At 48.0% G+C, this 25,216-nt stretch overlaps 1 protein-coding gene across 5 annotated transcripts in view; it reads right to left on the bottom strand.

Annotated features, from left to right (window-relative positions):
- Nucleotides 1–25,216, bottom strand: part of HDAC4 (histone deacetylase 4) — a 179,413-nt gene that overhangs the window by 101,711 nt on the left and 52,486 nt on the right. For all 5 annotated transcript variants that reach the window (XM_030951789.1, XM_030951792.1, XM_030951791.1 and 2 more), the window contains exon 3: nucleotides 7,308–7,379. In XM_030951789.1, the coding sequence (XP_030807649.1) occupies nucleotides 7,308–7,379 (72 nt within the window). The remainder of the gene's footprint in view (nucleotides 1–7,307; nucleotides 7,380–25,216) is intronic.

Below are 25,216 nucleotides of genomic sequence, written 5' to 3'. Positions count from 1 at the left end.
GTGTGCAGCACAGTGTGTGAAGGGAGCTCCTGGCACCCTCTAGCCCAGTTTTACCAGCAGACCTCTGCTGCTCAGCTCAGCCAAACCCCTGTGATGCACCCCAATGCCAGCCCAAGGCAGGTGCCCCTAAGTGACGGGCGCAGCAGCTGCCAGCATGGCTGGGCACGGGCAGGAGCTGGCTGCCCTCCCTTTGCCCCTCGGTGCATCACAAACACCTTCCCAAAGCTGCTGCTGAGCCCAGGGCTCCTCCCAGCCCCTCCTGCCCGCAGGGAACAAACAGAAATCCCCTCTGCCTGTCAGAGGAGGGGCTCAGAAAGGGAGGGACAGACAAACTCCCACTTCTGCCTGGCCAGATCCGTGTCGTCCCAGTCCCAGCACTCCCCTGGTAAACAACTCCAACTCTGCCCCGTCCATATTTCTAAAAGTACATTATTGCAACCATTTCCTCTGTTTTTTGAAAAAAAATTGAAAAAAAATTATAGCATTTTACTTAATCTGAGGAACAATGTGCACACAGGTGATAGGTGACTGTTCTCAGTGAAAATTAAAAGCTTCCCTTATGTCACTTAAGCAGGACAACTCAGGGTCTTCAAGAGCTTCATTAACGTCATTAGAGTGTGACTGTCTACAAGCAGGATTATAAATGGATCAAAACAGGCAAGTTTTGACCTAAATTTCACTGGTCATTCAGTGCAACTTGGAGAAGTCCTATAGTAACTTGGGAGTTCTCCTCTCCAATGGAAAAGATCATTGCACTTCATCAGAAACTTTTTTCAAAAATTCAATGTACACAATTCACTGGCAAGAACTGTCAGAGCTTTAAAAAGTACCCAGGAAAAGTATCATGAAAACGTGCAGTAGATTTATTCTGCATATTACAAATGCAGTTCCAAATCAGTGATTCCAAAGCCTTTCATTAGATCATAAAAAAACTTCAGGCCAGCTTATAATGAAATCTCTAATCAAATATGAATGAATCATCTGATATGACACAATTCCTTGAATGAGAAACAGATGGAAAAGTAGTGATGATTAAGTGGTTTAGATCACAAGATATTAGTTAAGCCAAAGGAGGAGATATTTAATCACAGAACCATGGAATGGTTTGGGTTGGAAGGGACCTTAAAGCCCATCCCATTCCACCCCCTGCCATGGCAGGGACACCTCCACTGTCCCAGGCTGCTCCAAGCCCCCTCCAAGCTGGCCTTGGACACTTCCAGGGATGGAGAATCCACAGCTTCCCTGGGCAACAAGGAAAGGTCTCTTTAATGAACCATCAGCAATTCCCCAGGGAAGTATCTGGAGACTGCTGCTGTATTTTAGGCATCGCTGCACAAAACATTCACCTGATATTCCCTCCACTGCCTGAAGAAAAAACAGAGCCAAATATAGCCCTGAAAATCAATATACACTGGGGAAGAGCCTCCAGGATCGTGATAAACGCGTGTCATGCCAGAAGAGGAATTCCTAAAATCCTGGGAGCGCAGGTGGCTGCTCTTTCCCCTCCAGCAATAAACTAGCCCAGTTAATTTTGGCAGAAAGCTCCCTGGGGAGCTCTGCAGTGCAGGGCACAGCCATGAAAAGGGCAGGCAGCAAAAGGAAACCCAGCCCCTGGGAATAACAGGGCCGTCCATCCTCCATTCTTATCCTGCAGCCAGCGCTGGCACCATCTGTGCGGGGAAGCTGATGGAAAAGAGGAACTGAGCACAGCTCCACTGCAGGCCCAGGATGAGCCTTACCTCCAAAAAGTGAAGGGACTTGGAATGAAATCAAAGCAAAACAACAGAGATTTCACCCCAATTACCTCTCTGAGGCTGCAAAGCCAGGTAAAGCACCCAGGCTGCAAACACACAGTGTGATGGTGTTCACAGGGGTCTCAGGCTGAGGGAAGAGACGAGGATCTGACTCCATGTTTCAGGAGGCTTCATTTATTATTTTATAATATATGTTATATTAAAACTATACTAAAAGAATAGAAGAAAAGGTTTCATCTCAGAAGGCTAGCTAAGAATAGAAAGGAATGAAAACAAAGGTTTGTGTCTGGGACAGAGTCCGAGCCAGCTGACTGTGATTGGCCATTAATTAGAAACAACCACATGAGACCAATCACAGATCCACCTGTTGCATTCCACAGCAGCAGATAAACATTATTTACATTGTTTGTTCCTGAGGCCTCACAGCTTCTCAGGAGGAAAAAATCCTAAGGAAAGGATTTTCATAAAAAATGTCTGTGACAACACACAGCAGACAAGACACAGCCTCCGAGATCCCCTCTGAGGCACATGGAATTTTTTCCCCAAGGAAGGCCTCAATCCATGATCTATTTCCATGAAACATTTATCACTTTTCATTCACCACACAGTACTGTTATTTTTAGCAAAGCCAGAGGCAATGGGAACAAATTCCTGGATAACCATTCAAGGGAGCCCTTCCACGCCTGCTCCTGTCCTGCCATCTCTCCTCCTTCCCTAAGCTTTCTTCACAAAGTTCCAGCATTCAAAGGCTCTTCCCTTCATCACCTGCTTTCATATAAATCAAAAGCAAAAAACAACCTTTCCTGTGGGTAGGGAATTGGTAAGAATTCTTATTTTTTAAAATAACACTTGGAGAAGAGTCAGGACTAAGGGAATCCAGTGAATTCCAGAGCTGATGGCTGCGAATTAATGAACCAAGCAAGGTGAGGGCAGAAGAAAGAAAAACCAGCAAGTTGGGGCTTGCAGCAGAGCAAACTTTCCTGCCTTTCATCCAGGAAACCAGCGCTGCATTCAAGAGCTTCACATTTAAGTGCTGCTTTCAGCTGTTAAAAGAGGGATCATCATTTATAATTCATGCCAGCTCTTCCAATTGATAACCATTTCCTCATGGGTAAGAAAGGAGACAGATAAATCACGACAGATAAATACGTTTTCTGAGACAAAAGACAACAAAGCAGAGTTGAGGAGCTGTGGGCTCCTGTTCTTCCCAACCCACAGGGATCAGGATATTCACATTCTGGGCTCCAAGCATCAGGGCAGTTCAGGACTGCCCATCCCTGGAAGCTCCCAAGGCCAGGTTGGACAGGGCTAGGAGCAACCTGGGATAGAGGAAGGTGTCCTTGCCCATGGGACAAGATGGGTTTTAAGGTGCTTTCCAACCCAAACAAGTCTGTGATTCTCTGATTCCCAGCTTGGCTAGAGGAGGGGTTTAATTCCATGTGAAACATGGATGCTGAAGCTGAGACAGGGGTGGCCAAGAAACTCATCCCTCTTCCATACAGCCCTGCACATGCACAGAGTGCTAAAGCAGAGTTAGAAGGACATTAAATTATCCCATGACCAACAGAACATGAGTCTGGGGACAGCATTAGTCCAGAAAAGAGGTTCTGAAGCTTGAACTTCCCTGCTCCTCTGCTCCAGATGTGGCACTTCCCTCCCCCCTCCTGCAGAAATAACCCCAAATTTACTGACTGCAAAGGGCTTCTCATAGCAGCACAACAATTCAGCAAATCCTCTGTGGAAATGGGGGAGCTGGCTGAGGGGCTGCCAGGGCTCTCCTTGCTGGGGAATGGCTCTGGAGTTTTCCTCCAGCAGGTGAAACACTCCTTTGATTGTCACTGCACAGGCCATGGTTTGGCCATTTAGCTCAGGGCTGGAAATTAAAGACAAATATTAATAAGTCATAACTACTGCAGGAAATACAACCTTGAGCTGATGTTAACTCTCAAGGCTTTAAGCTGCAGTTTCTCTGCTACCTTGGAATCATGGAATGGTCTGGCTGGGAAGGGACTCAAACCCATCCCTTGCCATGGGCAGGGACACCTCCCACTGCCCCAGGGGAGTGTCCCAGGCTGCTCCAAGCCTGGCCTTGGACACTTCCAGGGGTCCAGGGGCAGCCACAGCTTCTCTGGGAATCTTATCTTGCACCAGAGCATCTAAATGGTGGCCAAACTGTCCCACCATAGGAGCTGCAGCTTTTCCATAACCAGGGCTGAATCTGCTCAGTGAACATTGTAACATCAAAACGATTTTTCCCAGAACTCACTTTTGATGAGAATTTGGGGGGTTTGGATGGGTTTCTCCCCCATGCTGGGCTTCTTGTACAGATCCATATTATATATCAGGATATTTTTAAGACTAAAGGAAAAGCCTTTCTGAGGGGTAGCTACTTCTGGGGCACGACAAAACCTCACATTATTCCCTCACAGACAGAGATTGATCTCTGCCTGCAAAACCAAGGCACAATATTAGTCCAGAGGCTCGTGCAAACCATTTATGCCTACATACATCAACATTATTATTTTTGTGAATGACTGTGGAAGTGGGAGTGGATAACTACATCTAGCAGGGAGAAAAAGCAGCAGGGAGATGAAATCTCCCACTTAATGCTCTGTGTTGGAAGGGACCTCATCCCTTTCCAGCTCCTCTCCAAAGGCAGGGACACCTTCCACTATCCCAGGGTGCTCTCAGCTCTGTCCAGCCTGGCCTTGGACATTTCCAGGGATCCAGGGGCTGTCACAGCTTCCCTAGGAAATCTGGACCAGGGCCTCACCAGGCTCTGATTATTAAAAAAAAAAAAAAAAAGAATTAAGGGAAGCAAGGTTGCTCAATAAAGTTAATTTATTCCTTTTCCTGCCCCGGGCCAAAGGCTCAGTGATCCTCAGGAGCCCGAGGCAGAGCAGGCAGAGCTCTCCAAGGATGATATGTGCACTCCAGAGCAGGGGGTGGGCTGGGGGAGCTTGGTCTCCTTGTACCTCTGTGAGCACCTCAGAAATTCAGAGCACCAATTACAGGTGATATGTCTGTGAAAAGGGAAAATGTTTCCCTTCCTCCAGTTAATCCTTCATTTATACAGAAAAGAAGATAGAAATAATTTTCACTGCTGATGACTGAACTCAGTTCTATTCAAGCAAATCCACTCCTAAAAACCATTTCACAAAATTGCTGTAAATATTTCTTGGTTTGGAGTTGAAATGCCCTGCATTTCAGGGAGGATTTTTAGAACTTTCTCACCATTTCACATCAGAGAAAAAACAACTAACAAGGGTCAAACCTCTCCTTCACTTGGTTCGTGGTGAAGAGAAAAACATTTTGGTTTCCTACAAGCACACCGCAGTGATTTTATCTGAAATAGAAATGCAGCATAAAAGCTCATCCACCACTCAAGTTTATTCAACCTTACCCTGACCAGGGCAGGAGAATGTTTTAAACAAAACATCCCAAGACACAATCAAGCCATTATTTTTTTTCCCTTATGCTGTTTTTAACACCATTATTTCAGTCATGCCTGAGCCTTGGAACACCACCCGACAATCCCACACACAACTTGCTTTTCCAGGGCAATGCTTGGTGCTGCTTCTCCTTTCTTCACCCAGAAAGATCTGCAGCAAACTCCTGAAGACAAGAATGAGAAAAGCCAGATATGGCAATCCCAGAATGGGTTCAGTGGGATCTTCAAGCTCATCCCATTCCATCCCTGCCATGGCAGGGACACCTTCCACTGTCCCAGGCTGCTCCAAGCCCCATCCAGCCTGGCCTTGGGCACTGCCAGGGATCCAGGGGCAGCCACAGCTGCTCTGGGAATTCCTCATTCCCAATCTCCCATCCATCCCTGCCCTCTGGCAGTGGGAGCCATTCCCTGTGTCCTGTCCCTCCATCCCTTGTCCCCAGTCCCTCTCCAGCTCTCCTGGAGCCCCTTTGGGTGCTCTGAGCTCTCCCTGGAGCCTTCTCCTCTCCAGGTGAGCACCCCCAGCTCTCCCAGCCTGAATTCCATTCCCACAGCTCAGTTACTGGGAGAACCATTTGCCAAAGAGGCGCTGCCCATCTCTCATCCCACCCAGTTCACACCAGCACAGCTCCCCAGGGATCTCTGCCTCGTTGTTCTCCCAAGAGCACAGAGGTGAGTTATTAAAAATACTCAAAATGGAGTCCAAACAGCAAGAACGCCCTAAATCCTGCCTGGCTCCATCAAACAGCCTCATTTCACCTGGGGAAAGGCAGCCAGAGCAGACTCTCCCATCAAGTTCCCCAAGCTCTCAACCAGCACCAGCCTTTGGCCTGAAATACCTCCGAAGGAAACATTAAACTTAACCAGCAAACAAAATCAACCCCAAAATAAAGGGATGGAAGGTTCAAACCCATCCCCTTCACAATGCATGACCCACAGAGCCACAAAAGCCAGCCTGGCTCACCATGAGGTGCACAGTAAAACCTGTAAGTTGACCTGTGCTAGCACAGTGGCTTTAAAATGAGAATCCCTCTGAGGGTTAGGAAAATAGAGCCTCTCTTACCTGACAGACACGTTTGGGAGCACACAGAGGGGACAGGGATTTCTCAGCATCCAAAGCCAAACGCCCGTGCCTGGTAAACAGCCATCTCTTCCTTTTTACCCCCAGTGCAACAACTCTACCTCCTTGAAGGTTTCCTTCTCCAAACAGGCATTCAAGTCCACAAAAATCTAGGTTAGGTCACAGCCCACTTTTGTTCTCCCCCTCCCAGTGTACCAAAGTTGTTTTGAATAAACTTCGTTTACATCTTTCCAACTGGCATTACCAGAAGTGCTCAGATCTTCTGCAGGATCTCATCCTTAATAGAAAAGGGCCTGAGGGCATTTTGGAAGGCAACAGAGAAGGGAAAGTTGGGGGTTTGGAAGATCTGAGCTGCTCCCTGCAAGAAGAGATAATGTTTGCTATATCCTATCACCCCTGGTAAAAATATCTGCTTGTACCAGGGAGAGAAAATGGAGAAACATAAAAGCCAGCAGCAGATTGTTTCCCCCAGAATTCCACGTACTGGGAGCAGAACTTTGGTTTCCATCACTTGTAGAGCTGCAGCCCTGAGCTCTAAGAGCTCTCCCAGCTGGGCAAGGAGCAGGCAGGATGAGGAGCAGGAGGACAAGCCCCAGGAGAGGCCGTGGCAGGATCATTAGGAGAGGCAGAACAGCAAAGAGCCCAGAGCCCAGCGTGACACACTTTGATCAGCCCGGCCTTGGCTCCCTGCTCCTTCTCCCTAATGAGAGCAGCAGCTCCAAAAGCTCCTTCTGGGCTGGGGAGGGACTCCTCCAGATGCTGCTTTGTTCTCCTCTCCCTTCTAAGGCAAACCAAGCATCTCCCACCAGGCTGGGCTCCCCTGCAAGACTCCCAGGGCTGCTGTGCTCCATTCCCAAACCCCACTCTCCCAGCCTGGGAAAGCAGAGGTGTGCAAGTCCTAACAGACTCTGCTCCAGCACTCTGCATTTGCATTCTGCTCTCCTACTCACAAGGCAGAGCTGCAGAGCCTTTTCCTGCACCCCCCAGAACTGGAATGAGGTTCAATAGGAGGTTTTTTCCTTACCAGAGCTGGGCATGTGGTTCACTCGAGGTGGATTCAACAGCTCCACTGGCTGGTCTCTGCCAGAAAGCCCATCTGGAAAGAGGAGGGAAAAAGAAAATAAAATCACATCAACACTTTGGGTAGCTGAGCTATTTTTAGCCATTCCAAGCAGGAAAAAAAAAAATCAGCAACCAATTATCGATGCAGAGCAGAAACACAAGGAGCACAAATCAATGGAAATGAGAACATTCCCAGGACTGCTAAAGCAGAAAGTAAAGAAGACTCTATCCCAAATTACACTCAGGGCTTCCTGGTCTTTAAGTCCACAAGTGGTGCTGATCCCAGGCTGAGGAAATGTCAGCTCCCAGACCTTAGCAGAGAAAACTGCAACTCCTTCCTTGCTGGGGAGCTGAGCTAAGACAGACACGCAGCCCCACGGAGCAAAGTTGAGGAATGGCTGGAATATGCCGGGGAGATGTTAAGGAAAACTGACAAATCACTGCAGGAGATTAAAATGCAGAGACATGCATAACAAGCCCCATTTTGCATAAGTTTAGATTTCAGAAAGGCATTAAAAACATACTTTGTAAATGAGATGCACAAATCCATCTTGCTGAAGCAGTTCCCTATTTAAAATATTTCCAAGATTGTATCTTGCATCCAGGTAGAGTTAAACAGAACAACCAGTGTTGGAGACTGCCACACCTGAGTTTCTAGTCACCCATTCCCCTCCCAGAAAAGCCGAAGCAAAAAATGCTAAATTATGTTTTCAGTGTAATTACGAACCCTGGGATACAGAAAATTTATCTCAAACCTATTTGTTCCACCTTTGCCAGTCTGTCTCACTTTTCCCCTCCAACCCCTTTCTGTGCTGCAGCTCTGATAGGATCAAGCCAAACCCTGTCTGGAGACATCAAAGAAGCCACCCCATCTCTCTCAGGCACAGGACAGTGTTACAAAAATGTTAATATTTGTTTTCTTCTCCCTACTTTCTCTGTTTTTCCAGAGAGAAAGCACAGCTGGGGACTTCTCCATGTCTTGTCCGGGTTCACCTCCAGTGACCATACCCAGACAGAAGGGGAAGAGCAAAACATCACTATTTAAAATATAATCAGGCACTCCAGAGTCAGTGGAGAGCACAGCCCAGGAAATTCCCAGTTTTCCTGGGGAGCAGAGTATTCTCAGCTTGTCTGCTGGGCAGCTTCAGATAAAGGTGTTCCTTCCTAGGAGAAGAACCCATGGATCAAACAGAACCCTGTAGCAGCGGCCAGGTGCTCTGTGAAACAAATCCAGGTCAATTTGGGGGATTTTTGAGACTTGTTTAAAATTGTAAGAAATAAAGTACATTAATTTTTCCACTCATTAAAAAAAAAAAAAAACCCCATACCCACAAACCAATGCTTTGCAATCTTTGTTTCAAAATGAGGATTAGATTAATCACAGCAGAACATCCAGGAACATCTTTTAAAGCACAGACACCTGAAACACTTGAAGGAAAACCAAGCTGTCCAAGACCAAGGTTCTGTCTTTGCGGTGCAAATAAAGCTCCATAAAATAAAATAAAATAAAAAAACAAAAAATAAAGCTCTAAATCTCTGGAGTCCTCGCTCAGCACAAGGATGTGGAGCTGCTGGAGCACTTGCAGCCAGGGTTTGAGTCTCCTCACAAGCCATAAACCCTGGTTTGAGCACTGAGACAGCCCAGACAAGCTACAAAATATCCCCAGCTCTGCTGGCCAAATCAGTCCTGAGCCACTAAACAGATTTGGCAAGGAAACAGCCTCTCCACTTGGTTCTCTGTGAATCAGTCTGATGATTTCCCCAAAACTCTGCCACAAAGTGCTCTGTCCGTGGAGCCTGGAGGGAAGCAGACACCAGCCTGGCTGATTCATGGCTCGAGTCAGGGAACATTTTGTGTAGCTTCGTTTCCAGATGGGCATTTCTAGTCATTAATTAACAAGATGAAGCCATAATTCATTGATGGAAACTTGAACACTTTGGTTTTTATCTAAATCTGTTCTAAAGAGTTGTTTAAGTTATTCAGAAAATATAGCCAGGACAGGTTTGGGAGTAGCTGAGTTTGCAGGTTTTAAAGAAGCTGAAAATAGCAAAACAAAGGCAAAATATTTATAAGTTCAGTGCAGAATAAACCAGAAACATGACAGATAAAAACCCTCAGAAAAGATGAAGCAGCAGAACCAGAGAATTGTCAAGATTGGAAAAGACCTCTGAAATCATCAAATCCATCCAGGGCAAAACCAAACCAGATGAAGAGAGGGAAATACAATTTCTTCACTTAAAAAAGACAAGAAATGAAGAGAAATGGAAGGCTGAAACATTCAATGAGGTCTTAAAGAAAACTGCAAGCAGCCTGACTCTCATTAACTCTGATGAGCTTAAAAATGCAGGGCAGAACTGGGAACGAAGAGGTTATTTAAATAGTTTTCCATTTATTCAGATCTTTCAACCTGATGCAAATCACCCTGGCCTACCTGAATTCCTAGAGCATAGCAATGAGCAACTAAAAATTATCTTTAAAGGACACCCAGAGTGGAGGGGAAGTTCTACAGAGGTGTAGAAGTAAAACTTTAGGAGAGACAGGGAGAAAGGCAGGAGCAAGAGGTAGAGAAAATCAGCATTACTGACTCAGATCTGTCCCTTCGGAGCTTGAAATGCAGAATTAAAACTAAAAAATAAAAAAGGATGGGAGATGCAGTGACAAAAGAGTAAAACCTGCCCACTGTAATAATGATAGAAGAAAGTACAACTACAAAAGGGAAACACCTGGCCAAGCAAGGGCAGGAGAAGGAAAAGGCAAAGGGTTTTCCAAAACCAAGCACTCTGCATTCAGTGAGGATGCAGAGGATCCCAGTTCCCCCCTGGATGTGGCACCAGGGGCACGGCAGCCTCGGTGGCCACAGCTTTAGCTTCAACACCTGAAGATGAAATGTGGGCAACCAAGGGGAAACCTCTGAGGGAAGATTTTTTTAAAATGAGACAGAGGGACTGCAGAACTTAGCTTTGCCAGCATCAGCCTGGAGGGAAGACAATAGAGTGGCCCAGAGATTTTTCTCGGGATGAGCAGTTTTCTGTGAGTTTGAGACCACTCGACCAACTTCTGTCTCCTTTGCTCATAAATATTCTGGACAGCACCTCACTGCACAACAGCAACAGGGGCTTCTGAGCAAGCAGGCAATTTACTCAGAGGGTGCTGGGGCCCTGGCACAGGGTGCCCAGAGCAGCTGTGGCTGCCCCTGCATCCCTGGCAGTGCCCAAGACCAGGCTGGATGGGGCTTTGAGCCACCTGGGACAATGGCAGGGGATGGAACAGGGTGAGCTTTGAGGCCCCAAATCATTCTGGGATTCTCCAAGCCAGCAGAAGCCTCGTCCCTTTCCATCAGGCTGCTGGCAGAGAGGCCCAGGCTGCAGCAGGCAGGAGCTCCTGGCAGTGCCCAGCAGCTCTGTGCTGTCTCCGTTACACGTGTCAGCCCACAGCAATTCCATGCATCTCCCCCAGGCACAGGAACGTGGGGTTGCTTTCCCCCTGCTCTCAGCACCCACAGCACAGCAGGCTATAAAAAGCACCCTGCATTTTGTACCCGAGCTGGGCTGGGGGGAAGGACCATGTGCAAACAGGATTTCTCTGCCTCACTTCCTGGCAGGATCTGGGGAGGGTCCGTGGGTGGCTCGGCTCGAGCGTTTGGCTGAATTTAAAAACCAGATCATGCACTGCCCTTGGAGCTTTGGGATACCAGGCAGCTAAAACAGGCTGCCTGAGGAATACAAAATCTCCACCCCTGACCGTTCAGCACAGGCCACTGGAACATCCTGACTTGCATATCAAGCGTGTGTGACAAGTTACAATATTAGTAATGAGAACGCTAATTATCACGGATGCGTTATTTATTTGTCTGCTCACTCGAAATTTACAGAGTGGGGGGGAAAATAATCTTTCAACATTTACAAGAAAGCAATTAGGCCAGCAAATGGATTATTTCTCTTTAAACCTATGAGAAAATGCTCAGTGCATATTTCCTCTCTAATTTGTCTGCACTCAAGGATCTATTTTTGGAAGTCTCCCTAGACTGTATTGTAGCACCACATGTACTGTAATGGCATTTTAATTAGCCCAGAGAGCTGGAAGATGCACTCTGCATCCGAAAGAGAGGCAGCCTAACAAAATGAGAGCATCCTTCTCTTCCCTTCTCGGAGATTTACAGCAGCTCTCAGGCCGAAATACCAATTATGGCTTCAGCTGGAACCGACTGCGAGCGCTGTAAAAACCCAGCCCCTGGAACTCCAAACAGCAAAGCCAGGCTTTAAGCACTGTTTACTCCTGCTTTAAAGGTGGATGGTGAAATCAAAAACACTGCAGCCACACAGGGGCAGAACGGGGGACAGGGGGGGGAGACAAGTGAAAAAGGGATGGATCTGTGTGAGTTATCAAAACACCCATTCAGATGGAAGTTAATCCAATCCTGTCCATATGGGGTAATTCTTCAATTATTAGGGTTATTACTGAAGTGAGCCACCTTGCCTTGCCAGGGGTGACATCAAGCATCACCATTACCAGGATGCTCTGGTGTATATATATATATTTAATTTGCCTTCATTCTGACTCCTTGCTTTGCATGCAGTGGAAGTAGGTCAGGCTGGTGGCTTCCTCACTTCTGGAAGAGGCTGGCACAATGTGGAATAGCAAACCCCCCCCCATGCCCTTGACAATCCTGACTGCTCCAGAGACATTCCAGAGCCCCAATGTCAGTGGGGGGTTCCACCAAAGCCAGGAGCCCACCCCAGCACCCAGCTAGAGAGAACCAGGATGGGGTTCAAGCTTTCTTCTCCATTCGAATGCACACAAATACCTCACAAGAACCTGAAGATACCCAGGCACAACATTTACAAGACCTTGGTACTGCTCTCTTACCCTGGACCTTGCAAAGATAAATCCAGCAGGTCACAGTTTGGTTAGCATCAACGTAAAAGCATAAAAGGAAAAATAAAAAAGTTCAAGGCCAGGCTGGATGGAGCTCTGAGCAACCTGATCCAGTGAGTGGCACCCTGGTCATGGTCTTGAAGGTCCCTTCCAACCCAAACCCTCCTGGGACTCTAATGCTCAGCAGCTGTTAACACAAAAAGCAACATTTAATTTATTACTAGGAAGTTATCCTAGCAGCCAAAATACCTAAGAAGGGTTTAAACAGGAAGCTGTGGTCCTCAAGGCGTTGACAGACTGATATCCAAATGACAAGACAGCACTTCTCAAATGCTAAACCCTGGAAGCATTGTGTTCCACTTCCTATGCCATTATTTTCCTTAATTCTTTGCAGTGGGAGGATAAAGCAACTCCTCCTAAACATGACAATCTTCAGCCTCCTCAGCAGACTCCGATGACTTCATCCTCACAAAGCTGAGGAGATGTGTCACTTTGGAAATCCAGGGGAATAAAATAATCCGTTACATGCAAATGCAAGCGAGCAGAGGCTCGGAGTAACCCATCAAAGAGGTTAAGGCTCCCTGGCATCATTACAGCAAGAAGGAGGAGCTGCCCATTCCAGGAGATTTGCTTCCCTTCCCTTTGGGCAAGGAAAGCCAGAACCCCCCCCAGCCACCCTTCCCACTGCCCCCCAACAAAGAATGCAGAGAAGGAAAAATAAAACACCATAAAGGAAGAGAATGTATGCAACATTTTTTATGCCTATTTTTTCTTGCAAGAGAAAAAAAAACCCACATATTTAATGCTGATTTTCATTCCATTTTACTGTAGCTGGTTTCGAAATCAGCTCATTTGGCCCATAGGAAGCAACAAGGGAAAGCCAGGTAAAATTAGCCTCCTCCTATCCACTGCCATAAAACTCCCTCCAACCACACTACTCTACATAACCTCACCCTCATTAAACCCTACACTCCTAACTATCCTGCCTATCCTCTCAGCAGCCCTGGGAGAGGATGAACAGGACTCAACCAAACACAAATCCGAAAAATCCTACCTTTTTCTTCCACACCCCTAAAGGTAACAACACCCAGAGATCACCTGTGGCCCCTTGGGCACCGAGGATGGCTCAGGAGGGAAGGGGAACCCAGGGAATGCCCCCACGCACCTGGCACACGGCGTCCGGCAGCGCTGCGGGGACAGCGGAGCGTCCTGACCATTCCCGAGGGACAGAGCTGCACTCCAGCCCTGGATATTCTGCTCCAGCCCTGCCTGCTCTGCTCCAGTCCTGGATGTTCTGCTCCAGCCCTGGATGTTCTGCTCCAGCCCTGCCTGCTCTGCCGGGCCAGCCCCAGCCCCAGCTCTGGTTTCCCGGGCAGGCACCGCCCCCGGTGCCATTCCCAGGCACGGATGGGGCTGTGTGCCAGAGCCCGCTCTATTTCAGGCTCTCTCCTGAGCACGGTGACAGCTCCCCCTGCCCAACACACAGCTCAGGGATCCCCGGGGCACTGCGAGACTCCAGGTGGCATCTGCAGGACCCACCGTGTCCTGGTGTCACATCAGTGCCAGGCGAGGTGCTGTTCTGCAGGGACATCACATCCCCCTTATCACAGCCTTATCCCATAGAAAGCCAGGTTGGAGGGGCTTGGAACAACTCGGGCTAGTGGAAAGTGTCCCTGCCCATGGCAGGGGGTGTCACTGGATGAGCTTTAAGGTCCCTTCCCACCCACACCCCTCTGGATCCTGTGATTCCATAACACCTGCCAGCTTAGATTGTATATATCATCTTCATGTCAATTATGTACAGATTTCTAAAATTTGGACTTCAGATATTTTTAAAACCCGGATAAAAAAAAAAACAGACTCCCATTTCAAAGCATCTAAAAGTAGATTCCACTTTCACAGACTTGGTGGAACAGCAATTTTCCCACTTGCAACGAAGGAGCCCAGACTCCGCTGTTCATGACTATAAATATATTCATAGATATTTTCCCTGGCACAAAGCACTTCAATTTTAAAGGCAAGAGATTCATCAACTCTTCTGGAGAGCTTCATCCTTTTGCTGCTTTGATTCTGTCAGTGAGCACACGCTCCTGGCAGGAGTGGAGGAGGGCACAATCTGCCACCATCTGCAGGGTGCAATCCATCTGAAAAGGTGACTGTCCTCAAGAAATTAGCATGGTCCAAGCATTTAACTTCACTCTGGAATATTATGTTCAACCAACAGGCTCTTTCCAGAGCCATTCTGCAAAATGCTCCTGCTCCCTGTGTGGGGCTGGGATCTTTTGGTTTTAACTTGTAATGCAGCCTTTTAACAAAAGCGGATAAAATTTTCCATCCTTCTTGGGAGGCGAGCAGGATGAAGGCAGGATCCCACCCTGCCAGTTAAATGTTTCTCCAGGAGATCAGCACTATCAAAGTGAGGTGTTTAATCTGCTGAGACAGGTCCTGTGAACTTCAGCACAGTAAAAAAAGCCAACTCCCCAGGACTCCCTGAGCACACAGGGGGAGAGGCGCTGCTGGCACCCAGCCACTCCCCAGTCACCCACTATTCAGAGCACACAGATCCCCACTGGAGAGCCACAAACCCACAGACAGAACGCCCCTCTGATCCAAATGTTCCAGCAGGTTTTTCACAACTGATTGCTGATACAAGAATGAAGCAAGGGAAAGGGGGGGGGGGGGCTGGGAAAAACACCTTGAAATTATCTGCAATTGTCAGCAGTGGCAGAGAGGTGAAGCACATTTTCAAGGCAGGAGAGAAGGTTCAGTAGCCTGCTTAATTTTCCCTTCTCTCTGGATGAATAAAGTGTCAGGAAGAAATCCAGCTGAAAGATAGCCTGGCTCTTCCACAGCTTCAAATGAGGCTCCAGCTCCTGCCCACACGCTCACAGGACATGATGTTCAAGCTAATGAGATGCCAGGGGAAGAAAAGGCTTCCCTCCTTCCAGAAGGGAACAAACTGTATGTGATGGGAAGCAAAGAGCATGGATTGCCTTTCAGCCCCATGCTTGGCTAGCACATGAGCTAAATAAGGCTGTTCCACACAAGTGATCATTCTGGGGAGGTTTGGGATGGATATCTGGAAAAGGTTCTTCCTCCAGAGGGTGTTGGGGTGCTGCCCAGGCTCCCCAGGGAACGGACACAGCTCCAGGAGTGTTTGAACATCACTCCCAGGGATGCCCAGGCTGGGATTGCTGGTGTCTGTGGGGTTGGACTTTGTGATCCTTGTGGGTCCCTTCCAGCTCTGGAGATTCCATGATTTCATGAACTATTTCAAATGCAGGCTGCATCCAAAGGTTCTGATCCTTTCCAGTGCAGAAAAGGGACATGAGGACACTTATTCAACAACCCACTACACTCATGCTAACCCAGGAAAAATTCCTGGATGCAGCAGAGACTGCAGGGAGAACTGAGGCAAAGGAAACTGAGGCTTGGAGCTCTCCCTGGACACTGCTGGCAATGGGAACCATGCAGGATTTCAGGACTGAGCAGATGCCTTGTGGCCTTGGGAGCTGCCTGAGCACACGGCAGGATTGGAAAGAGGAGAGGGAAAAAAAAAGGGGAGATTTTTCATTGAGGAAAATAAATATGGAGACATGGAAACAGGATGGTCAGCAAACAGATCAGGCCTTGGGTTGGATGGAGCAGGGGCTGTCAGGCTCCAAAGGCTTTCAGCCCCAACCTTTCCCAGAGCTCCATCACCCTTCTTGCTACACCCACCATCTTTCAGGATGGAAAACTCATCTTCACATACAATATCACATCCAAGCCTGGAACAGCATAACATCTGTGGCTCATCAGGGAAAAATCCTTTTGGACCAGTGTTTTAAGGATCACAGACCAGCTGACCGTGTCACCATCATATTGTCTGAAAAATCCTCTTTGCCCAGGATTCTTTTCCTGGGAAGTTGAGAAGCCTCAGAGAAAAAGGAAAACAATAATTATCTGATTGCTTCTCCTGTGTTTTGCTGCTTTGGAATGTGGTTTGGAGATTGTTTATCCAACAGGTGGTTGTTTGACAGGTTTCATGTGAATTGTTTTAACTTAAAGACCAATCACAGTCAAGCTGTGTCAGACTCTAGAGAGAGTCTTGAGATTCATCATCATTCTTTGTAGCCTTATGTCTGTATCATTTCTCTAGTATAGTTTTAGTACAGCATTCTTTAATATAATACAATATCATAATAAATTAGCCTTCTAAGAACATGGAGTCACATTCATTCCTTCCTGCCACGGGGGACCCCAGAAAATACCACATGACCATGCTTACGAGCAGCCTGAACTGCAAGTCACCCCACGCCTGCTGGTGACAATAATGACATGTTTGAGTGCCACTCTCACTCTCAAAAGGGAGGAGGACAAGTTCTCTCCTTGCTTTGCTCAGATTTCAAGCAGGTGCACATAAAAATTGAATAAGTTTGTGCACAAACTTTGAACCAAAACTACTGCACCCAGAACTGGCATCAAAATCCCGTCCCAACATGCTAATTCAGGGTGCTCAAAACAAAACTGGAGATAGTGCTTGGTCAAAATCAAAATCATCAGTTCAACAATTCTGGAAGCACACAAACAAACAGCAATTAAACTGACCATGCAGTTAAAACCAGTCATCTCCAGAGCGACCATAATCCAAACTTCACCACTGGCTCTTCACCCTCAAAAGAAACAAACCCCCCCAGAAGTTCCAAGCACCAAGGGTGACTTTTAACTAAAGATAAGAAGGTGGAGTCATTCATCAAAAAGACTGTTTTACTGTAAAATGAAGTATTTCTGTGGGAATTACTGCCCTTAAACCAGAGCCATGAAGAATCTGGACACCTTCTGCAGAAAACTCTGGATGGAGACCACCAAATGCCAACCCAAAGGACAGCTCCCAGCACCCACCCGCAGCACCTCCTTTGACTCATGCTGATGATGGAAAGCAGCAGAAAGCTCCAAGAGAGGAAAATCTCACCACTGCCACAGAAAGGCACAATCCCCAACTCCCTCACGCTCAAAAATTCCCTTTATTCTGGTTCTATGGCACATAAGGGGTTCACAGCAGCTGAAATGCTCCTGCAATGCATAATGGGCTTTCTTTACCACAATGGATCATTATTCCATGGCGATCTAATCTAGTAATAGTAGATAATTCCAGTAATATGGATTTGCTTTAGTAAAAGCATTTTAAATTGCATTAAACACAGTAACACGAGAACGGCACATTTTGAAAATGGATATTTCTAATTCCTGGGGTGTAGAGGAGCAACTCCTGTTTCCAAGCCAAGGAGAAGCAAGTCTGTCTTAACACAAGGCCAACCCAAAATCATGGAATTGCAGAAAAGGTTGGAAAGGCCCTCCAAGATCATTGAGTCCAACCATCAACTCAGCACCACTGCTAAACCTCGTCCCTGAGTGCGGCCTCAACGCTGGACTTGATGTTCAAAATAACGTGACAAAGAGGAGAAAACAAACTAAAAAGCATTTTAATGAGTATTGTTGTCTGTTCCTTTAGGGCACAGAACTTTTAGCCCCAAGGTGCAGCTTTCACAGGGCGCTGAACAGCACCAAACCACCTCATGGGCTGCACTTCCACAAGCGGATCACTCCAGGTCTGTCTGGAGACAGCCTTCCCAGGGAATCAGGAATCTCAGGAGCTGCAACACCCAGGGGGCCTCTGAGTCCCTGAGGAGCCCTCTGAGTGAACAACCAGCATGATGAAATACTTTTCGTGTGTTACAAAAGGAAATTGATGTTCTAAAAAGTACTCGGCAGAGGTCTCCAGCTGTAATTGTGAGTAGGTGGTTTGGGCTGGGAGGGACATGGAAGCTCAGCCAGTTCCAACCTCCCTGCATGGGCAGGGACACCTTCCACTAGCCCAGGCTGCTCCAGGTAAAATTTGAACTCATTTCTGTGTCATTATGTTGGGTTTTGCTTCATCACTGCAAGTAGAAAATGTATATTAAGATACTTGGGTTTACTACTTCAGTTACTCCTTAAGGCACCATTTACTCAGAAGTAGTCAGACAAAAAAAGGATGATTTTGGGCTTTGTATTCAGGGCTTTTTTTCTTAATCTGGAGTTATTTATCTCCCATTTCTCGCCTTAAAGCCATGCCTTCCATAGCCCTCTGCATGCCCCAACCAAAATTCAGCTGGCACCTCCCAGAAATCCATCAGAATTCCTTTAGAGCTTCTGCAGCCAAGAGGTCCCTGCTTATCATGGGAGGGGAAAAACACTGAAAATATAATCAGCAAATAGGGAATATGGGCTCCACATAATAAACCCAAATGTGCTGGACCTGGAGAAAAGGAGGCTCAGTTTTCTCATTCCCAAGAACCAGTGCACATTGTGAGCCTGAACATATTATCCCACCTGGATGTTGTTTAAAATAAGAAACCACAGTGACTACAAATTTGCTAAATAGCAAATACCTCCATTAGTTTTGGCTGCATCCTCCAGTGTTTTACACCAACAGCTACTTCTGGGTTGCCTTCCTCCAGCCACTGATGGAGAATCCATCCCCTGTGCCTTTTGCTGGCCGGAGGCACTGCTGTGCTGACATTCCCATCAAGCCAGCAGTGCCAATCAATGGCCTCCCCAACAAAAAATCAATCCTGGCCCACATTCACATTTCAATCCCCCCCCTCAACACCCAGCCAGCAGGAATCGTTCATCCTTTGTGCACCACGAGCAAAGGAGCAGCTGAAAACACTTGACATTTGTCAATGCAGATAAGATTCCCTCGGCGCTGGGTACGGGTGTTCACTCCTGGCGTTGGAAATGCAGCAAGGCAGAGCTGGTCCCAGCATCACTGCAGCTCTGCACAAGGACTCATCCAATCCAAAGCCTCTCAAAGAGCCAGAGAACATCCTGAAAGGAACCCACAAGGACCATGGAGTCCAACCCCTGGCCCTGCACAGACCCCCCAACAGTCCCACCCTGTGCATCCCTGAGAGCTCTGGCAGCCTTGGGGCTGTGCCCATTCCATGGGGAGCCTGGGCAGTGCCAGCACCCTCTGGGGAAAGAACCTTTTCCTGATCTCCAGCCTCACCCTGTGGTTTGAGCCCTCTCTGCTGCACGTTAGGAAGCCACCGAGTAACACAAATAAATCCTCCCTGCTTTCCCTCAAACTCCTCCTCGATACCCAAGGCATGTCCTTGGACAGGTTTTTTTGAACATCTTGTTCTCAAGCCACAGTTTGAAATTCACTGTGGCCCTGCATCGCTGTCATCCTCTACTCCTGTCTCCAGCATACATGAGGTTTGACCTTTTCAGATTTACATTTACAGCGTTCACAATCCTTGTGAGCTTTGCTACAGACGGGGGGGGGAAAAAAAAAAACGAGTTGAGAGGAATTTCTGGAATGGTGACTGGGCTGCTGATGTTTCCTAAGGCAAAACACACACTGCTTCTATTCCAGCTTCCTAATACCCTGGTAAACAAGAGAAAATTGATTGACAAAGGAACCCTAACTAGCTGGAATCTTCTGAAAGATGGAAAACAGACTTCCAGGGCTGCCCACACAAGTGAAGAAGCTTCGGCAGTCACTGTTCAAGGGTAGCACAAACAATGCTCCAAATGAAGAATGCAGGAGGAAAAAAAATGCAGCCCAGCAGCTGGATTTCCAACTGAAGGAAGGAAAGCCAGGCACTTCCAAAAGTGTCCCAGCCACATATCCAGCCTCATGCTTCTGCCTTTCCTTTGTGCTGCAGATGCCGGGCTTGTTTTCCTGGTATCCTTGATTTATGTGGATCCCTTCCACCCAGCTGTCTCAGCAGCACACAGAGCCTCAGTGTGTTCCCAGGCTGTGGGAACCCCAGCCTGGAGCAGATCTTCCTCTCCCATCCAGCCCCCAGAGGGAGGCAGGCACGCTTTTCCGAACACATCCACCACTTACAACACAGGCACAAACCCCAAAGCTCCGGATTTTAACAAAGCTTGGAGGGACAGGACACAGGGAATGGCTTCACTCTGCCAGAGGGCAGGGATGGATGGGATTTTGGGAATTAGGAATTGTTCCCTGGGAGGGTGGGCAGGCCCTGGCACAGGGTGCCCAGAGCAGCTGTGGCTGCATTGCCCAGGTCAGGTTGGACACTGGGGTTTGGAGTAGCCTGGGATAGTGGAATTTGGTAGACCTGGATGAGTTTTAAGGTCCCTCCCAACCAAAAGCATGCCATGATTCTGTGATGTGCCAGCACTCCCATCCTCTGAGACCATATGAGAGCAGAAACAGGCTCTGGGATGAGGATGACCAGCTCTGGATAACAATGATCCTCCTCAGACATTTGTATTCCTTGGCTCATGAAGGTACCACAAACTTTGCCTTCCTCAGCCCTAAATGCCCTTCAGTGCCACAGAACACCCATGCCCAAATTTGTCTCATTTTTGACATGGAAAATAATGGGCACCAAGAGGAAAGGCTGAGTTCAAGGAATGGCAGCATTCCCCAAGCTGCTTTTCCAGACCTCCTACCCCAGACCTGCCACCCTGCCAGTCACTGGTCTCCTACCAAATCATGGAATCATTGAAGCTGGAAAAAACCTCCAAGACCAAGCCCAGCCATTCCCCAAACACTGCCAACTCCACCACTAAACCACGTCCCCAAGTGCCACATGCACAGTCTGGAATAACTTTGCCTCAAAACAAATTCATCTGCTATTTATAATAAATGGGTGAGATCCAAAATATTTTATATTTAATCACCTTTTGACATTTCCAGCACAAGACACCAATGTGCTTGTACAACACTGTTACAGATCTGAAACATCTACCTCTGCTTTTAGCAATTTTATTTCCTAGAATACTCCTGCTCTGCACATTCCATCTGTCTTGTCCACCATCAATAAAATCCATTGATCAGTGTCAGCCACCAAAACCCAGCAGAAAGGTAAAAAGAGGATAAGGAATTGAGAGCTGACTGCACAGGAGGCAGCTCCTGGGGCAGAGGATGTGGAATTACTGTGGGAAGGGAGATGGGCAGCACAAACTTTAGGAAAGGTGAGAAAAAGTAAGAAAATGGGACACAGCTGGTTAAAACATCTTCCTAGTCCTGCTTGGGGGTTTCAGCTTTGCTTGGGAAGCTCTGCCTGTGAAAGGGAGACTCACAGTACCCACAGGCTTTGAGCAAAGCACCAAAGAAGTGAGAGCCATCAGCAGAGCTTTGTCCCACCAGAGGGGTGTCACCCAGGGACCAGCTGCTCCTGCTCTCCCCTGTCCTTCCACAAACCAGGCAGCAGAACAGGGCATGGGGGTTTCTCCAGCAATCTGGGATATGTTGTGCACACAGCTCTCTCAATCTGAGTGCCATGTCCTGAAAAACACAGCAGAAAGCAGAAGCAGCACCTTGAAGTCTTGAAAGGATGGCTGGTTTTTTCACTCCAAGAAATTAAAAACTGTAGTGTGCCAAGAAAAGAACAAACTATCAACAGGCTGCCAGGTTATTGTACTGCTTCTTAAATTGTGATTACCACCACAAATTCCATCATCTGGGGCTAAGTGGAGCTCCAAAAAGAGATGTGTGGGATTAGATATTAGTTCAGACAGTTTGAATTATTCCCTCCACGCTTGGAAGGAGATGCAGAATGGAGGGGAGTTTGGGGGGGCTGTTTTGAGTTTCTTTGGTATCCTCCAGCCTGGTCTCTCCTTGATTCACTTCATTTCTACTCAAACAAACCCATGGGTAGGAGGGGCTTTGCAGGACGTGGAGCTGTGACTGCCCAGGCAGCTCCATGGCCACAAGTGCTGGGGACACCAGCCCTGCACTGTGCCTCAGCTAATGGGGAAGGGCAGAGCAAAAAAGGCACCAGGATGGGGGCACAGCAATGGGGGTTTTCAGAACAGGCCCCACGCCATGCCCCCGAGTGCCACATCCACACACCTTCTCACTCCCAGCCATGGTGACCCCATCACTGCCCTGGGAAACCTGGTCCAATGCCTGATCACCCTTCCAGGGAAGAAATTTCTCCTGATTTCCAATATCCTGAACCTCCCCTGGCCCAGCCTGAGGCCATTCCCTCTGCTCCAGTCCCTGTTCCCTGAAGCACAGACCGACCTCTCCTGGTTGTCCCCTCCTGTCAGGAGCTGCGCAGAGCCACAGGGGCCCCCCTGAGCCTCCTTTGCTCCAGGCTGAGCCCCTTTCCCAGCTCCCTCAGCCCCTCCTGGGGCTCCATCCCCTTCCCAGCTCTGTTCCCTGCCCTGGACACGCTCCAGCCCCTCAGTGTCCCTCTTGTCATGAGGGGATCAGAAGTGACCCCAGGATTCCAGTGTGGCTCCCAGAGAGGGGGAGCTGAGCCAGATCCCACCTGGGACAGCCCCACAGGCCAGGTTCCCTAAACACACATCAAAAACCATGAGCAAAAGCACCCGAGGCAAAGCTGGTTTTACTCTGTGGACACCATTAGAAACACAAGCTGGTGGGTTTTACTCTGCACACACCAAATCACCATCTCTCCTCAGAAGTAGATGCTCTGTACAAAAACCACCACAAAGGACTTTGAACCTGCAGTTTGGAAACACACAGATCCAAGGAGCTCTTGTTTACCCACACTTTAGGGATCTTCCCTCTTAAGGAGACACAGAACCAGTGTGGAGCTGGTGTTCCACCCAGTGGAAGGGACACCTTCTTCCACCATCCCAGGCTGCTCCAAGCCTCATGGACACTTCCAGGGATCCAGTTTCCCTAGGCACCCTGTGCCAGGGCCTGCCCACCCTCCCAGGGAAGGATTTCTCCCCAGTATCTCATCAAAACCTGCCTTCCTTCAGCTTAAGACCAATCCCCCCCATCCCAGCACTCCATGGCTTTGAGAAAATTCCCTCTCCAGCTTTCTTGTCAGAAGCCTTCCCTTCCCCATCTTGCTTCTTCATCTCATTTCTGCCTCTGCGATAACTTTTTGATTGAAGCAAAACAACTGTGCCTGCAGACCAGCAAAAGGATTAATTAAACCAAAATAATAATAAACAACCCCCTCCACATAATCTAATACAATCTAATACAAATTAAAACCCCTATTTTGAAGTACCAGGAACAAGTCAGTCAAAGCTGACTTCATATTTCCAAAGGACAGAGAGCCTTTGCACAGATCCTCAGAAATGAACCATTTTCATTTCAACTCAAAATCCCAGCTGGAAATTCTAGGCATACATATCTTATCCAGAGTTCAAGGAGCATTTGGGAAACACCCTCAGGCACAGGGTGGGATTGTTGGGGTGTCCTGTGCAGGGCCAGGAGCTGGAATGGCTGATCCTCGTGGCTCCCTCCAACTCAGGATATCCTGAGGTTTTATCACTCCATTTTTCACCAGTTTTTGTCTGTCTAATCCCTGGGAAGAGCAAGGAGCCAGGCTCCAGCCTGCCCACCACTCCAGCAGCTCTGCTGCCAAAGGGTAAAAGGCTTCTTGAAGCATCTGCAGTTCTCAAATAAAAGGGAACATCACTCACTAAACCAGCATAAAACACAAGGTCCTGGCCTATGGATTCTGTGTTAATATTGACAGGTTGGAGCTCACAAGCAGCACTTAGAAGAGTGAAAGAATAATGAAAAACCCAACACGAAGACTTTTTGTTGTGAAAGAGCTTAAAAAAGTTGAGGAGCAAATCAAGGACCCAGAAAATGGTGAAAAAAAAGCAGTCCCCAGAAAACTTCCAAGTGTAGTCCTAAGTTGGAGAATGACAGCATCCCGGAGTATTTAACAATTTCCACTTAAGCTAATAGAAAGATTGAACTTTAATTTCCACTGCACTACTGCCAAAAGCTTTCCTTTAGCTGAGGATGGAAAAAGCATTCTCCCTCCTGCCTTTTCAGCTTGCTCAGGATCCACAGCAAGGAAAGGAGATTTTCACAGGGGCACAGAGGGACAGGACAAGGGGGAACAGCCTTAAGCTGGAGGAGGGCAGGGCTGGGTGGGATATTGGGAATGAGGAATTTGGGCAGGCCCTGGCACAGGCCCTGGATCCCTGGCAGTGCCCAAGGCCAGGTTGGACACTGGGGCTTGGAGCAGCCTGGCACAGTGGAAGGTGTCCCTGTCTTTTTGTGCAGGCTGCCCTCTCTCCTGAGCCTTCACTGCAGCCATCCCCAAATTGCAAATGCAGCTGCTCATACATCAAAGGCCAGCAGGGGCTCCACAAGGATCCAGTGCTGCAGCTGTGACTGCTGAGCTCCGGTACCTGCTGGGCAGGGGAGCAGCAGCAGCAGCAGCACTCTGGGCAGGTGCCCAGCTCCCCTCAGAAAGCCCTGGGCTGTGCTCCTGAGCCTTGGGGAGCCTGGAAAGCAGAGTTAGGTGGCCAAGGATCCATGGAAACACTGGGGCATTAAGCAGCCACTTGTTCTGCATGACAAGGTGAGCCAGAAGATGCTAGAAATCCACTGAGGTGCTTCATCAAGCAACGAGAACTTGTTAAAAACCCACAAAGCCAAGCGGAACTTCTGCCCTAGGGATCCACCTGACTCCAGAGGGCTTTTCTGTTCCTGTCTCCCACCCCAGGCAGGCTGAGGAAGGGCAGCTCCCTGAGGGGCTCCTAAACACCTGTGACACACCTTTAAACAGGGACAAGGATCAGTACGAAATTCCAAACAGAGAAAAGACCTATTTGATAGGACCATAAAATCAACAAAAGCCCTCTGTGATCACCAAATCCAACTGTTCCCTCAGCATTGCCAAGGCCACCACTAAGTCATGTCCCCAGGCGCCACATCCACTTGTCTTTTAAATCCCTCCAGGCATGGGGACTCCAGCTCTGCCCTGTGGACAGCCTGTGCCAGGAACTGCCTCCAAGGAGTAAAACCATCTGGGAACAAGATCCACAAGTGTGGAGAAGGAGGGAGGCAGGCCCATGAGTGTTCATTTCCATGGGGAAACTCTGAGGTTGTCCAAAACCTGCCAAAATTAACGATCAGAGAGTCCAGAGCAGGAAAAGATGGGTGGAGAGGAAAAACCCTGCATGCTCTCTAGTGTTTTATCAACGTTTATTGATTTATTTTAAAAGCTGGGTGGAACATGGGGAATTAATAGACCACC

The sequence above is a fragment of the Camarhynchus parvulus genome, chromosome 7 (genome assembly GCF_901933205.1).
Source record: "Camarhynchus parvulus chromosome 7, STF_HiC, whole genome shotgun sequence".
NCBI classification, from domain to species: Eukaryota; Metazoa; Chordata; class Aves; order Passeriformes; family Thraupidae; genus Camarhynchus; species Camarhynchus parvulus.
This window is presented reverse-complemented; position numbering and strand designations above follow the sequence as displayed.